The sequence below is a fragment of the Melanotaenia boesemani genome, chromosome 8 (genome assembly GCF_017639745.1).
Source record: "Melanotaenia boesemani isolate fMelBoe1 chromosome 8, fMelBoe1.pri, whole genome shotgun sequence".
In the NCBI taxonomy this organism is placed as follows: Eukaryota; Metazoa; Chordata; class Actinopteri; order Atheriniformes; family Melanotaeniidae; genus Melanotaenia; species Melanotaenia boesemani.
In genome coordinates, this window is record NC_055689.1 from 29,217,164 (window position 1) to 29,232,596 (window position 15,433).

The 15,433-nt window shown below is 38.4% G+C and overlaps 1 protein-coding gene across 7 annotated transcripts in view; it reads right to left on the reverse strand.

Moving 5' to 3' along the window:
• pard3ab (par-3 family cell polarity regulator alpha, b) overlaps nt 1-15,433 on the reverse strand; it is a 274,947-nt gene that overhangs the window by 157,421 nt on the left and 102,093 nt on the right. For all 7 annotated transcript variants that reach the window (XM_041991993.1, XM_041991992.1, XM_041991995.1 and 4 more), the window contains exons 4-5: nt 11,779-11,966; nt 11,093-11,236 (exon numbers count right to left, since the gene is read on the reverse strand). In XM_041991993.1, the coding sequence (XP_041847927.1) occupies nt 11,093-11,236; nt 11,779-11,966 (332 nt within the window). The remainder of the gene's footprint in view (nt 1-11,092; nt 11,237-11,778; nt 11,967-15,433) is intronic.

A 15,433-nucleotide genomic window follows, 5' to 3' on the forward strand; every position in this document is an offset into this window, starting at 1 on the left:
GTTTCTACGATTCAGGTTTTGGGATTCAGCTGTTTTCCAAAGTGATCAATCGACCAGCCAATCAGATTTTAATTTTTTTTTATCAAAACAAATTCCATCTCACTGCACCCCGACTCTAACATACTAAAAGGGTTATATCGTAAAAAACATTTGGAGGGTCATAAGTGTTGTACAGCTGAAAAACAGACAGAAAAAACAGAATCTCTGACATCAGTGGGCAGGATTTCACTACAAAATCTCAATAATCAGCTGTATTCCTGTGCCGTCACATCCCCGACTCTCCTCTGATAACAGCTGGTGCCTGCCATTGTTATCCTCCTCATCCACATATGAACTCTCCTGTCCACAAAGCCATGGACGCAGCAGGTTTACATAAGTGAGACTCTTCTTTAAGCCTCAGCTGGTGGTACATGAGATTCTCGCTCTTCTGAATCTCAACAGGTGGATTACGTTTCTACAAAGACCTGCCATCTGTCCAACCTGAGCGTGTCTATTTTTGGAGTAATTAGATTTTGGTAGCAGGTGATAAACTGAATTATACGGTTGTGTGTGTGTCTGCAGCATCCTGACAGCAGGCTCCACCCTGAGATGGAGATCCCCTTGGGGAAACTGCATGCTCTCAAGAGGAGAAGGAGCTGTCTTTTATCTCCTCTTCATCTCTCTGCTCCAGCTCCTTCCAAGCTGGAAGGAATCTGTGCTCCCACAAGTCTCCATCACATTCAGAAACCCAGAGATCAAATGTAACGAGGAGTGAAAAAATGAACAGAAAAATTAGAAGGATAAAAAACAAAGGGTGTGAAAAGGTGATGGTATGAGTTGAAGTCCTCTCTGCACGGTTTAATGTCTTGGTTCTCGCCTGAAGCAAGAAATTGTTTCTTTACAGTGGCTGAAATGTATGTCAAACAAATGATGACGAATTTGCAAGATTGGATTTCACATGTGGACACATTTTTAGGTGAAGGACAGAGGGCCACAAATCTAACAAAAAAGTCTACCGATGCAGAAAGAAAGGGGCACTTTTTAAATCATTCCATGTAACTGAAAGGCTGTGGAGGCTTACATCTGGTCATTGTCCTTCAGTCAGCTGTGAAAGTAGCCATGACTGTAACCTTCATGTTAATTAGAATAATAGCATTAGTGCATACTGATTTAGACATACAGGAGAAAGCTAAATAGACCTGCTGAGAGCACAAGGATCTAATAGAATATAAAAAACAGACCTTTTCTGTAGTTAATGTAAAAATTTCAGCAAACAGGTTTCACAGTTTTAACCTGTTGAGATCCAACGGATCGTATAAAGAACGCACATGTGACGTCGCTGCAACTTTCTCCACCATTGTAAGGGGGCCTGCCAACTGTTTCCATGTTAACATTCACGTTTCTCATCAGTAAGCCGTTTTAAAAACACATTTAAAACATGCCAAAAAGAAGTGTTTACCTTGTATTTGGTGTATGCTCCTACAGCCGCCATGAATTATCCATCATTAAATGTTCATGCAGCCATTTTAAAAATGGATGGATTAAAACTTGCAAGTCTACAAACTGTTGGTTGCGACTACAACATCATACTGATCCTTTATATTAATTCAACATTTTTTGATCTGATATTTTGAATCTGAAATTAAATATATGATCTGTTCATCTGTGTGCATTCATTTCTGATAAATTAATATATATATATATATATATATATATATATATATATATATATATATATATATATATATGTGTATATATATATATATGTATATATATATATATATATATATATATATATATATATATATATATATATATATATATGTGTATATATAAATATATATTTATATTTTCTGGGCATCATAAAAACTAAAAACATGTCTAAATATACAGAATTAATTCATTTGATACATCCTGCAAAAGAAGCAAGCAAAAATATGAGGAAGTATATTTATTTATTTACTTATTTATCATCAATTGAATATTATATATTGCATCTGTAGCCATTAACCCTTCTTACGTAAATTTTCAGGTGTAGGCTAACAACTCACCTGTTCTTTTATCATCCCATTCATAGCTGGTACTTTGTAAAAGCAGCCATCTTTACTTCTGCACACATAAAGCCCCCACCATCCTTTATATCCAACGCACTGTCAGCCAAAACCACATTGCCTGGAAAAGTTTCTGCAGAAGTCCACTGTTCTCAGGGATGCGTTTATACAACGCATTCATGGCACCAAGACGCCAATGGAGGATGAAAATCTGCTGGTTAATTTCCTTTTCGTGTGCGGATCACGAAGCTGCTGCTGCAGCCGAGGGCACAACTCAGGAGAAAAAAAACGATAGGGTGAAATACTCATCAGAAATGTGGAAGAAGACGGAGACTGATAAGACAAGAGCCACTGCTGAACTTTTCAAAATGTCAATTTCTCCCACATGTCTGAGCGTTGATGACGTCGGTGTGCATTCTCTATAAAGAACAATTTAAAGTTTCATTTATGTTCTACTTATACTTTTAAACAAAGAAGTGAGTCTTGTATATGTACAGAGCCTTTCTGCCCATCTTCTGCATCCTTTCCATATACACTTCTGTCCATTTCCAGAGAGCCAGTGGATGGGTGCCTAGACACAGCAAATGGAGTAGTGCCACCGGAAACTGCAGGGGCAGCGTTGAGCAGTACAGCTGACGTATGACCAGTCAAAGGAACAAAGAACAAGAAGAAGCCGTGATGAATTTAAGTAGACCGCCGTCTAATGTGCTGCTCGTTATGTTGCTTTCTGAGAATGTAAATTATCCTGATCTCCTGATAGGCGTTGTGTTTGCTGCTGTCTGAAACCCGGAAGTGAACTCAGAATCAGAATCAGAATCAGAAAGGTTTTTTATTGCCATATGAGTGAACAGGTTCACATCATTAGGAAAATGCTGCGGTACTTGGTGCAGACATAAAAACAATATAAGTTATAAGTTTAAGTATGCAATAAATATAAAATAAAAATTTTAAAACAAAATAAAGTCTCTACACTTTAACACAAAATTACAAAATATACAGGATGGGTATGGAATTAGAGCATAATCCAGAAAGTATGCTAAAGTGACAGTAAAGTAGCTTTGGTATGTTTGTCTCTTTTTGCATGAAGCACAGGTCCTGTGACTGAGACAGAGCGTTTATGGCCTAGAGTTCTTGTTCATGAGTCCAACAGCAGAGGGGTAGAAACTCTTCTTGTGGCGAGAGGTTCTGGTCCGGATGGACCGTAGCTCTGAACCACTGCACTACCCTCTTTTTGAGCCATGTTCCTTAAAGATAACATACATTGGTGTTCGAGTCCCCCCACCCCCACACGACAACTTAGGGTTTAATTGTAGGATGCACCAAAAGGGTGATCTTGCAGCCATCTTCTAAATCTAAAGCTAGAAAACAGAATCTAAATAAGGAGGATACAGTTTAATTTTGACAGCCCTGGTAAAGTTACATTTTATTATTTATTATTAATTAATATTTATTATTAAATTAAATTTATTTGATAAATGTAGGCTATATATTTTCATACATTTATCTGGTAACCCCATGAAATTATCTCACAACCCCCCACTGGGGTCCTGATCCCCAGTTTGAGAACCACTGCTCTAATGGATGTATTTCAAGTGTTTGTAAATATAAAAAGGGGTGGAATATGTGGGCAGTACCTTTGCAAACATTTGAACCTATTTACATATGCAAAAGGACCACAAACTAGGCTTAAACCCAAAGTTTTGTTTGAGACCAGCCTCCTAAAACCTGAAACTTTTCTGAGAAACGAATTCCTCTAATCTTTTTGAGAATGATTCATCAGGCCTGGGTTGACTTTTCCCTTGGAGGTTTCTCCCAAACATCTTGACAGAAACTTCCAATGTTCAACCAGTTTGAATGGGAGAGTGTAAGCAGAGCCATTTTTTTCTCTTTTAGGCCTCTGTCCAGAGTCGCTATGCTGGGTTCAGGTGCAATTTGGTTGGATTCACAGTTTCCAGAGTTGCCACAGCAATATTTTCTCGAAAATCTGAAAACTTTTTATCACTACTCCATACTGGCTTTTAACAAAGTTTAAACAGAAGCTTTTTTTTTAGAAAAATTTAAATGTTTGTCAAATCTGCTGCCAGCAAAATTGCTGCAATTACTGTGAGATGCTGTCAAATAACAAACAGGACATCAAAGACAGTGAACGTGAATGGAGAGGTAAACAAGATAAAATTACAAATACATAATTATGTACTATTAAGACTAAAGGCTCATTAGAAAACACCTATAGCTTTTATCTGTGTGCATTCACACAACACCAACATATAGATGGAAAACTGAAGCGCAGAACAAAAGTGCATAAACACAGAAAGACACACAAACTGACTCTCACACACAAACCTGGCGGTCTTCAATCTAAGCTCCACAGCAGCACCTGCTGGTGGTTTGCTCCGAGCCCACACTGACCCAGCTGCTCTGAAGGGTCCCAGCTGCCCACTTTCATTTGTCTCATTAACATGAAAACACACCGTGTGCACGAAACACTGCAGAAAACAGGCACAACCTGCACAAGCGATGCATATGAGCAGAGACAGATTCACCACAAAACCCAAACATGCAGGTTGCAGTGCAGCATTATGCATGCACGTAAAAAACACACATTCAGGTGAATGTACACAGTCTGAGGTGATTTATGAGTGTATGGCTCAGGTTTGCATGATTTATCCTTCTAAAGCTGCACAGTGCACCTGAGGGACTCAACCCTACACACACACACACACACAGGCACACACACACAGGCTGCATGGAGAATTGTTAGTCAGAGTGCAGTGGACAGAAGTGTGTTTGTGCTTTAGCACATTTGTTTTGGTCAATATGTTCCTAGTGTAACTTTATTTGCATGCATGTGTGTGTGCACATTCTTACCCCATCTGCTTTAAAATGGAGTCTTTTATCAAACTGTGTCGCTCGTAGCTGCGTGTAAGCGTGTTAAAATGTATGTGTGTTAAAGTAACACGGTAGCTGCATATGCTGGCATTATCATTCCTGCACAGATATGTAGGTGTGTGTGCAGATCTGCTGTCAGAGTGTCTGTGTAACAACGTCCCCAGAGAGTCATCCGAAGCCTCCATCCCACCATGAATGGTAACTTGGTCCCACGGCAGTCTAATGGCTGAGGACACACAACAGCATCACAAACACACACTAAGGCAAACTAAACTCTTAACACATACGAGCACACACACACTGTTCTCCACTGAGTGGAGTAGGGAGAGTAGAGTCTGACCCTAGGTTATGATGATTAACTGCAATTCAAATATCCCATATTTTTAAAATACACAAAGGGAGTTTGATAAGGAGTTAATGGGTTAAAACGTTATTCTCATTATCATTATTTATACAATTCTAGCTCCTTTTGAAGTGGTTCAAATGTTCTTTCACTTGGTCCAGTGCATGAGTGGAAGGTTTCATTATTTGTTTAGGAGGTATTTCGGTTGTGTTCTGATATTTTGCCTCAAATCCACAGAATTTCATCTGCACCTTATTCAATTCACTCATTGTTGTCTTCTCTTCTTGCAAGTGACTTTCAGGTTATGGCGGTCTATTGTTTCTGCAGCTGTGGTACGAATGTTTTGAGAGTTGTACAGCATGTTTCAACAAAATGTTCTTCCTGAAAACTACAACAATGGGCTCTCCTCATTTTGAGAATGGTTTAAGTACTCAGCTTTGTTTGCCGTTTGCATTTATTCAGTTCCCCATCCCATACTATGAGCTATCGTTATCATTCCCATTGTATACTTTATGATTATATGACTATTATATTATGATTATATTATATATTATACGATTATATTGTGGATTCCTAGGAGTCTATCGCTTCAGCTTGCTCCATTTTTTTGTTTAGCTTTGTCTCTTATCTATAATGTTTAGCTGAATTTTTTGACACTCAGGGCTGTTTTCTGTTTACTCATGAAATGTAAAGTTCACCACACTTGTTCCTTTGCTGTAATTGCTGCTGTATTTAATAAATCCTGCCGTTTACACCGTATCTTGCTTTGATTCTTGGATTTGCATCATTTTAAGGTCACAATTCATCACAACTACGGGTTGAAAAAGAGAAATGGATGTGGTCACCATGTTTATTTTACCATCAGTTACTCATTTGGCCACAGTCATCTAAAGTTTCTACAGTCATACGTCACTCTGAAGGGATGGATATGACAGAGAACCTGCAGACTGTCCATGCTAGAGTCCAAAAAAGTTGGGCATTTCAAAAAATGAGGTTTGATTGGGACTAAGTTTTAAATTGCCATTAATGGTGCTACCTACAATGGCCTCATTGCATCACTTTCTATGGTGCATTAAAGTGCATTGCTAACACTTGTTATGGGTAACTCAGTCAGTGAAGATGCAGTCCATCAAAAAAACTGATTGATTGAAAGTTGGCTTGATCCAGGAGGGTGAACATCACAATACAATTCATTAAAGGGGTTAAAAAAAAGCATAAAAACAAATTCCAATGAAGAAATGTGGCTAAACAGCACAGAACATAGCTATAAAATACAATCAGAGGTATTCTAAACACATAGGTCCAACCACAGTTTCTCCCTGCAGAGAGATGATGGCCATTTTCTTTTGGGCATGACCAATACTCTACCAACAAAAAGAAAGAGGGAACCTTATCCCCCATAAAATGCAGGAGAAGACTCAAGGAAGGAAAATGGGATTTAAATGTACTTCTTCTGTACATAACATTGGTTTAAAGTTGTTACAGGTGGACACCAACAAATCATTGATATAATGAGGCAAAACTGACATTTTCTTCTTTACAGGTGGTGGTAGACCTACTAAAACATGATTCTGAAGATAAGACAAGATAATCTTTAAATCATATGATTTAATGATCATTAATCCAAGAAGAGGAGGCTTTTTTAGTCCCGTTTGGAAAATGACATCAGCATGAGTATCACATTACGCCGGTGTTAGTAATACTTTAACGGTATAAATTTCTTTTGCTCATGCTATCTAGCTCCAGGATTTATGAATAAAAGTGATGTCACACTTCAGGCAAAAGACTCACACAATTATCCTGTTTAAGTCGTGCATTAGTTTAAGTAAATAATTTTTTTGTTTTGTAGCACATGAATCAAATAGTATTTTTTGCCCACATATCAAAGCCCACGTCTGAATTTAAAAAGCAAGAGATTAGTGGTTTGCATTGACAAAGACAAAATACACATAAATCAAAACATTAAATATCATTACAAAAGAGTTTTAATGTTCTGAAAACAAAGCAAACAGAGGAGATATTAAAAAGCAGCACATTGATTATAACAAATACAAGCAAGCATGCAGTGACATGCAAGTCCACAAACTGTTGTCTACCCACAGAGGTGAAGACTGAAGGCTGACCTAGACGGCCTGCAGAGTGTGTCTGTGTTGAGGTTTAGCTCAGTAACACTGCAGGTGGCTCACAGGCTTTTGCCTTTTCCTTTTAATTGGTTGATTTGCAATCCAGTCGACAAGTGCATGGATTTCTGACATACTCACAGCTGACACACACACACAGATGCATAAATGCCCTCATGACTCAGTGATGCACACACATACGTGCACCCAGCAGCAGAAATGTGCGGGCCGCTCTCCTCTTCGCAGCACCTCCAAACCCTCTCTCATTAATGCACACTCGACTGACAGCTCACTGTTGCCATGGCGACCCCCAACCTGTTGCCAAAGAGAGCTGGTAGTTTTAGGAGATTGTGAACGCAGCTCAAAACTACTGCAATTCTTTTTTTCTTTTTTTTTCTTCCCCCCTCTTTGCTGTATGTCAGGGAGCTGCCAGTTCTGCTGCAGGCAAGTACAATTACCCACTTTGGAACAGAGAATAGTTTCATTCATTTCAATTCAATCTGGCTCACTTCAGTGCAAAGCAATGCCCTGCTCTGTGCATTCACTTATAAGAGAAGCAGAACACTCCACAGCAGGAAAATAGACCTTCTTCATTATTTGGCATTCTATTCTAATTCTTCTCCTCATTTCATCCTCATCTGTTCCATGTTATTCATTCTGGGATGATCAGATGAAACTAACTTGAGGAAATTGCTTTGCTTAATTCATCATTCTGAGCTGCTCTATACTAATTAAATCTCTGCGTATTCTATTCTCGGCCCGCTATTCATCTTTCCCTTAATATTCTATTTTAATATCTCAACAAAGGTTTTCTACAGTGCTGCGGAAAACGCTCTCTAAGCTAATTGTGCCATGGAGGAATTGTTTTCAGTGATGTAATAAACTGTTAAAGGAAGTTTAGAAAGTATACAGAAGCCAAAAGGCCATTAAAAATGCATCCAAATGAGCACAATCAACAGTAGCCTCTTTGTCTCTTTTCTTTTTTTCTCTCTATTTTACATTTTTAACTCAAAGTCCGCCCTAACTCTGCTTCGCAGCATGTGTCAGCGGCTTTCATTTTCAGGACCTCCACATTTTGTTTGCTCTCCCTCCTGCTCGGAATGACTTGTTTATTTTGTAGCCTTTAAAACTTTTTTATTTGATAATTGTGAGACTTTCTATTCATCATATCCTCCATCAACACCTGTCTGTTGCCACTTGATACACCATTAAAAACCTTGGTGTTGTGTCTGTTGAGACCTTTTTTTTTTTTGGCAGGTGAGCTGCTTTTTGACTCAGACTTGCTAGCAGCACTGAAATGGATTAAAGAATGGCTGCTATGTTGTGGCAAATACACAGTGGTCTGGTCATCTGGAAACAAATACAGTATGTTTTAGGGGCGACTCTGGTTTAAAGAACTTAATATTTAAAAGGCCATGATTGCTAAAAATATGTTGCCTTTGTATAAGGCGGGAAAGCCCAGTTTAATAATGTTATTCAAAAACTATTTTTTTTCTGGTCATATGGCCAAGTCAAAGTTGTAGTTAAATGAAGTAGTATGTAGTTTTATGACAGAGTTTGCAGCTTTAAGGGCAACATGGAACAAAAAACAACAGGTTGATTCTGAATTTGAAAAGAAGGAAATGTCACTGTGGTGAATAAGATGAGGGGGGAAATTTAGGCTGCTACACAACAGAAGACAAACAAGATTATTAAAAACTCATTGCAACTACAGTCACAGCCATCAGTCCAGACTGTATAGTGACAGACATCTGCCTCATCTGCCTCAAACAAAAGTAGTTCTTCTGCAGCCTGGTTTTTCTCTTCTTTCATTTAATTATTAAGTCTGGAACAGAAGCAAGGCTTTTCTCATCATGCAGTTTTGCTGCAACATCCTTCCTGGAACAACATGAGCTAAGTGGATGCTAAAACAGTGAGACATAAAACAGTTACAGCGAGCACAGAGTACGGCACTGGCCAACAAAAACAGCCCATGAAACCTAAAATCTGTCCATGTCTTCTGCCGATAAGATTAAATTTGCCATTACAGATGTAACTTTGCATTTAAACAGTCTTACTTTCCAGCCTAAAACCCTACCCTTCTAATGTGCAGGGGTAAGGTTTCTCTTTGCTTTTAGATGTAAGGACATAACAGTCATATAGTCCTTCATTCGTGGTGTTGGAGGCCATTTAGATGGCTTAATAACCACCTGTTAAATTTTCCAAAAGAGGAAAACTGCTTACCACTCTCTAGAATGACAAATAAAGGGACAGAAATGAAAAAGTGAAGGAAATGGCATTAGATCTAAGTCAGTAAGTCAATACTAATGTAGCTGTTCATGTCACTGTGAGGGCTGTCAGAAGGATAAGTGGTTGGCATTGTGAATATGTGTGAGAGTAGAGAGGGCCAGATGGGCTTCAGCAGGTCCTTAATAGTGACTACACAATCCTGCAGTGACTTCCTACCACTGAAACTCATTTATACCCAAACCTGTTGGGAGAAACACATGATAAACAGCTCACATAGATGTTGGAAACTTTTTCTACTTTTAACCCTTCTGTGCAAAGATCCTATCTATTAAGAAGTACTTGAAATGACAGCATCCATGTTAAAACAATCATGTTCTCAACAGTTTAAAAACCTTGTTAAACTGTATTGTGCTGAACATGAAAGGTGACACAAGAGGACTAAAATTCCATTTTGTGCTCTATTCTTGGATTTTCTATTAAAGCTCCATTAAAACCTGTGATAAGTGAACCTGAACTAATTGTGTTTAACACATTTTCTTAATGCATGATACAAAACACCAAGCAAATGTTTTTAATTTGCACCACAACAGAGAGAAACCAACACCAACAGCTGGCTGCAGCTCAGCACTTCTAGCTCTCCTGGAGAAATTAACTCCATGTTTAGCGTTTGCTGTCAAGTATGATTGAAACAATCAGCAAAATCAGGTGTGAAGAACAGTGTAAACTGCCAACATATGGTGTGCAGAAAAGAAAAATCACCACCCAATCATCACACATCATCAGATGTTGTGCATTAAACTAAATGATGTAACAGGTCACAGAAATGTTGAGCTGTCAACATTACACACTAGGTTTCTATACAGCAAGAAAAATATATCAACTGTTCAAGTGCAGAGGATGTTCTCCACATTATACTTTCACATCCAGATCATCAAACTTTTCCCAATTTTACCCAAAGTCCATACAAACTTCATATTACCTAAATGATGCAAGCAGTTCATGACATTTTATCATCTTATTCTAGGAAAACTTTAGCATGCTTCAGCCTCGTGGGAAGAGGAGGAAAAAATTAAAATGGACCATATGTACTGTGTATGGCTGATGGTATTTGGTGGATCAACAGTAAGCCGTTTCTCAGGCCCTGACTTATGTGTCATTGTGGGTTGTATGGTAGAATTTTTTTTACTTTTTAATCTCCTTGTTGAGGGCCATGGGGAGTGACAGAACTGTGTCAGGCTCCGAACTGGATGAAGGACATTCAGACTAAGAGAGTTTCGTGTTGATGGGTACATGAAGTGACAAATCTGTACAATCAACAGCTGGAGGTATCAGGTGAACCCATTATATACTGCTACTTCTGCTACCAATTCACACCTTTTATTTAGCATTTGTTTAAGTTACTAAACCAACCACAGAACTTAAAGTCTTTCTATCATGAGCCATGCTTGCATGTTTACTGGTGTATACAACTTCATCCCTACCTGCTCCTGTCTCTCCAACCAGCGGTCTACCATGGGGTGATTGGCGCTGAGGGATGAGCGAGCAGTCTCTCTCTGAAACTCCCTCTGATTGGCCCAGGTCCCTGCATCTCGTGGCAGGCTGCGATACGTGTCCATGCCTTTACTCTGAACGGACAGTGGTTGCCAATATTGTTATGTTCAGCACAACAGCCATGTTTTCCAACAATGCTTCCCTCAAGTAGCCAAATTCTCTTTAACCCATAAGAGCCTAACATGACATATTTGTTACATACAGTTTCTGAGTCATTTTGCTTTAATTTATGGTATAAATTTTCTCAAAATCTTGTTGAACACAATTTGATACTCGTCTTCTGTCCCCTAATAGATACCCAGAAGCAGAAAACCATATTATAATATTTTAAATATATCACATGGTAATAAATGGTAGATATCCCCCTCAAAAAACTTTTTTTTTTTTGTTAAATTTTGTTAAAGGGCCAAATAAAGACCTCATATTCAAAAAAATTGGACTTTTCTTACCATTTTTTCATGGGCCGGGCCTTAATGGGTTAAGTTAAAGACGCCTTTCTTTATACCCCTTACAACTAATTTAATCATTTTACATTAAAGATGCATTGAAACCTTCGTTAAATCTGTACAAAGAAACAAAATATGCAGCAGGTTTCTACCACTTTGAATGAACACACCTTCCTCTCCAGGCTGTTTGTGCCGGAGGAGTGGCGAGCTTTCAGGAAGCCGGCGGTGGTGGACCAGCGGGTTGGGTTCTTCCTGGATGGGGTTTCTTCTGTTTTGACCCGTGACTCGACACCAGTAAATGGCCCATTGATGGTCATCAGGGCGGGATCACTGCTGCGCCTTACATGTAGGGGCATATCTGGAAAAATGAAGAAAAGAGCGGTAATCAATCAACATTTATCTATATGGCGCTTTACAACAAGGCCTTCATGATGAAGATAAATAAATTCGAGAATTAGAAAACATATTAAAAGCAAGTAAAACAGACTCGATCTCTTGGTCAAATTCCATGCAGCTGTCAAATATAACTCCCATAATTTTTTACATGAGACCAGAGACTAAATTTGACATCACATTGAGCAGTTTAGGAAGGCAAATAGCCTTGTACATCATCAGCAAAACAGTGACAAGAAAAAACTGTGTCTGGCAATGACTGACCCTAGCTGCAGCATGCACACAGAAAGCAGGATAGGGCCAAAAATGGAGCCTTGTGGTACACCACAGGATAGTGAGGCACATGTGATGAAAAAGCACCCCAATCATAAGAGAAGCTCCTGTTTGTCAAATACAATCAAAACCAATTCAGAAATGCCCACAAAAAGCTCCAAATGAGAAAAACCAATACAGTGTTTTAACTTGGAAAGAAAAGGGTACATTAATGAATACTAATTTTGTCCAAGTACCTAATTGTTGACTTATGAGTAATAACAACCTTTGCTGTATCTGATAAGACTGAAGAAAATGACTTACTGCAATATTTAGAGGTGATTGGTGTAAATTTGTGAGAACAAATTATACCCCTGAAACATTGTGGACCAATAAAGAAAATTAACCATTGAGATTCCATTATCATCCCATACTGAATTAATCAGATTTATCACTTAAAGTCTAATCAGGCGGCTCCAGTTTCGGTTTTACTGTCAGAGCGGCAGAATGTGTGGGAACAACAACATGAGGAAGAGCCTGTTGAGAAACACCCGTGTTAGTGGATGACTTCCATTAAAACTCTTCAGTGTGTTTAAAAGTTACAGTGTGGGGGCGGCGGGCCAAGGTCCAAATAATTACAGCTCATAAAACCCACCATACACAAATGTTATGACAATGAAAATCTGCTACTTCTCAGACTTCTGTCATCTCATTTGATTGGCTGAAAACAACTACACTGAAGAGAAAAAAACCACAGATGAAGAAGTAAATTTGCTTAAAAAGCTGGAGCTTCGTCTTTGGATGAGAGGGCCAACTTCTCATGTTCTCTGCCAAAAGATGGTGTGTGCATACAGGAAATGGTGTGATCTGTCCACAGTGTCTGTGTATGTGTGTGTCTGGGTCAACAGTTATTTTACTTTGTGTGTATTGTGAGAGAAAACGAAAGACATGATTGACTGTCTCCATCTGTGTGTTTGTGACTGTTTATTTCCCTGTGCTCTCTGATAAACTGATGAGTCTGTATATCACTGCGTGAGTGTGTGTGTTGGACCACCACATACTTTTGTTAAGAGGTGTGTGCATTTATGTAAACTGAAGTGGACCTCTGTATGTGTGTGTGGATTTGTGAACCATTATCTAACTGTGTGTAAAGATGTCCACTCGTTTTGTGTGCACACAAACCAGCGGACATGTGTTTGTGTTTAGAGATGTCTGAGCCAACAGCTACAGTAATTGTTGTATCAGCAAATGTCGTGTGTATATACACACTTATGTACTTAGTTGAGAGGGGTTGTTAGGTCATCCAGAGCGTGGGACCTGAATCTCACTGAGCTGTGGGGGGCCAGTTTGGTGGGGAATGGCTTTGATTGAACAGCCTTGTGTTTTTTCCTCACTGGATGTTGCTTAATGACTGAAATGATGTGGAAGTATCTTAGTGGCAGCCATGATGACAACCGGCTGAATTATTTTAATGCTTAAGAAAGAAGCTTTAAAATAACACAACATGCCATTGTTGATGAATGGGAAGGATATATGATGGTGCTGCACAATCGTTTAGGAAATATTTAAAACAAAAAACATCCCAAATTTTCATTTACATTATCCCTGATTTCAAACATCCTTATTGGGAATCACATTTCAGTCCATAAGTTGACAGAATGGATGGTATGAGCAACTGATCTGATCACTTAACTAAAATATTTTAAAAATCAGCCTTGGTCAAAGTATCTTGAACCAAGTTGTCTGTGTTAAAAAGGCACTACAGAACTTTTGACAATTCCTCTGACATGCCCCCTAACAATGGATAATTCAGGATCCATCTTGCATCCTACCAGTACTCTGAGCTCTGTCCAGCTAGTGAAAGTCAGTCTGATGATGACTCTTCTCTAATCTCTTTCTCTGTCCCTTTTATTCTTTCTCTCGCCTTCTCTTCCTCCAATAATGTCCTCTTGCGATTCTTTGTCAAATCAGCCACGGTGCAGGTTTAAAAGAGCCAGTGTGTTGATATCCAGTTGCTAGCGTGTGACACGGTACGCAATGCAAAACTCAGCTGTAACGTGATGCAGCATCCTGGAAGCAAAAGTTGTGAAGTTTTGCTGGATAACAATGGCCTCAGGAATGTACATAAAAAATGTCATTGTGTCATTAGATCCAAGTCAGAAACGTGGAGTTTTAAGGTTTGCAAGTACATAAAAGTAAATAGTGCTAATTTAATTACCAACTATAAACACAGTGTGGAGCATCCAGGATCCTTTAGCAGACCTGTTACAGCGAATCTTTGATCTTTGTTCAAGCCTTGATGTAATGATCATCAAGCCAAAGAAAGACGAGGTGAAGAATTGTCAAAGACATGCTAAAAGATTAAGTACACTTATAAAAGGTTGATCTGCAATAATACAAATTACTGGAGATGAACTACCAAAGAAAAATGTAATCACCTTAATTAATTTTAGGTGAAATATTGTTTAGTATTATGATCGTATGTGGCTAATGATGCATCAGTAATAAACCATACATATATTATTAATTACAGCAGACATTTAGATTAAGTTAACATGAACAGAATTAGATTTTTTGAGCTAGCTTTTTGGGGTTTTTTTAAATAAAAAAAAACTCATAGAAAATGTTGCGGCCATTCTTCAACAATAAATAAAAGACCCCTGAAGAGTCACAAATGTACTTTGGACAAATTCCTAAGGCATGCAAAAAAAACAAAACAAATAAGAATAATGTTTTTCAAGCAAAAATTACATATTTTGATTTTTTTTTGTTTGTTTTGTTTTGTTTAATCTGTTGCAAGCAAGCAAGCAAAGATGAACATGTCTGACTCCTGCTACTTCTCGTGTGCTGGTATAAAAAAAAAAAAAACAAGAACAAAAAAAAAACACATACATCCAGCCCAGGGCATGTTGGTCCTCTACCTGACATAATTATGGATTTAGTCACTAAAAATGGCTTACATAACTACAGAAAAGAAAAACTAAAAACTATGAATATTTTCTTAAAAACAAAAAACCCTACACAGAAACATCCAGTGAAGTTCAGTTATTACCAGTTAGAGACAGCTGTTCCTGCAGATATATAATATGCAGCTGATTTCTGAAGCATACCGTTTGTTTTCCAGTCTTTCAAAGTATAGCATATAATCACCTTTTAACTGAAATACTTGGTCAGTGCATT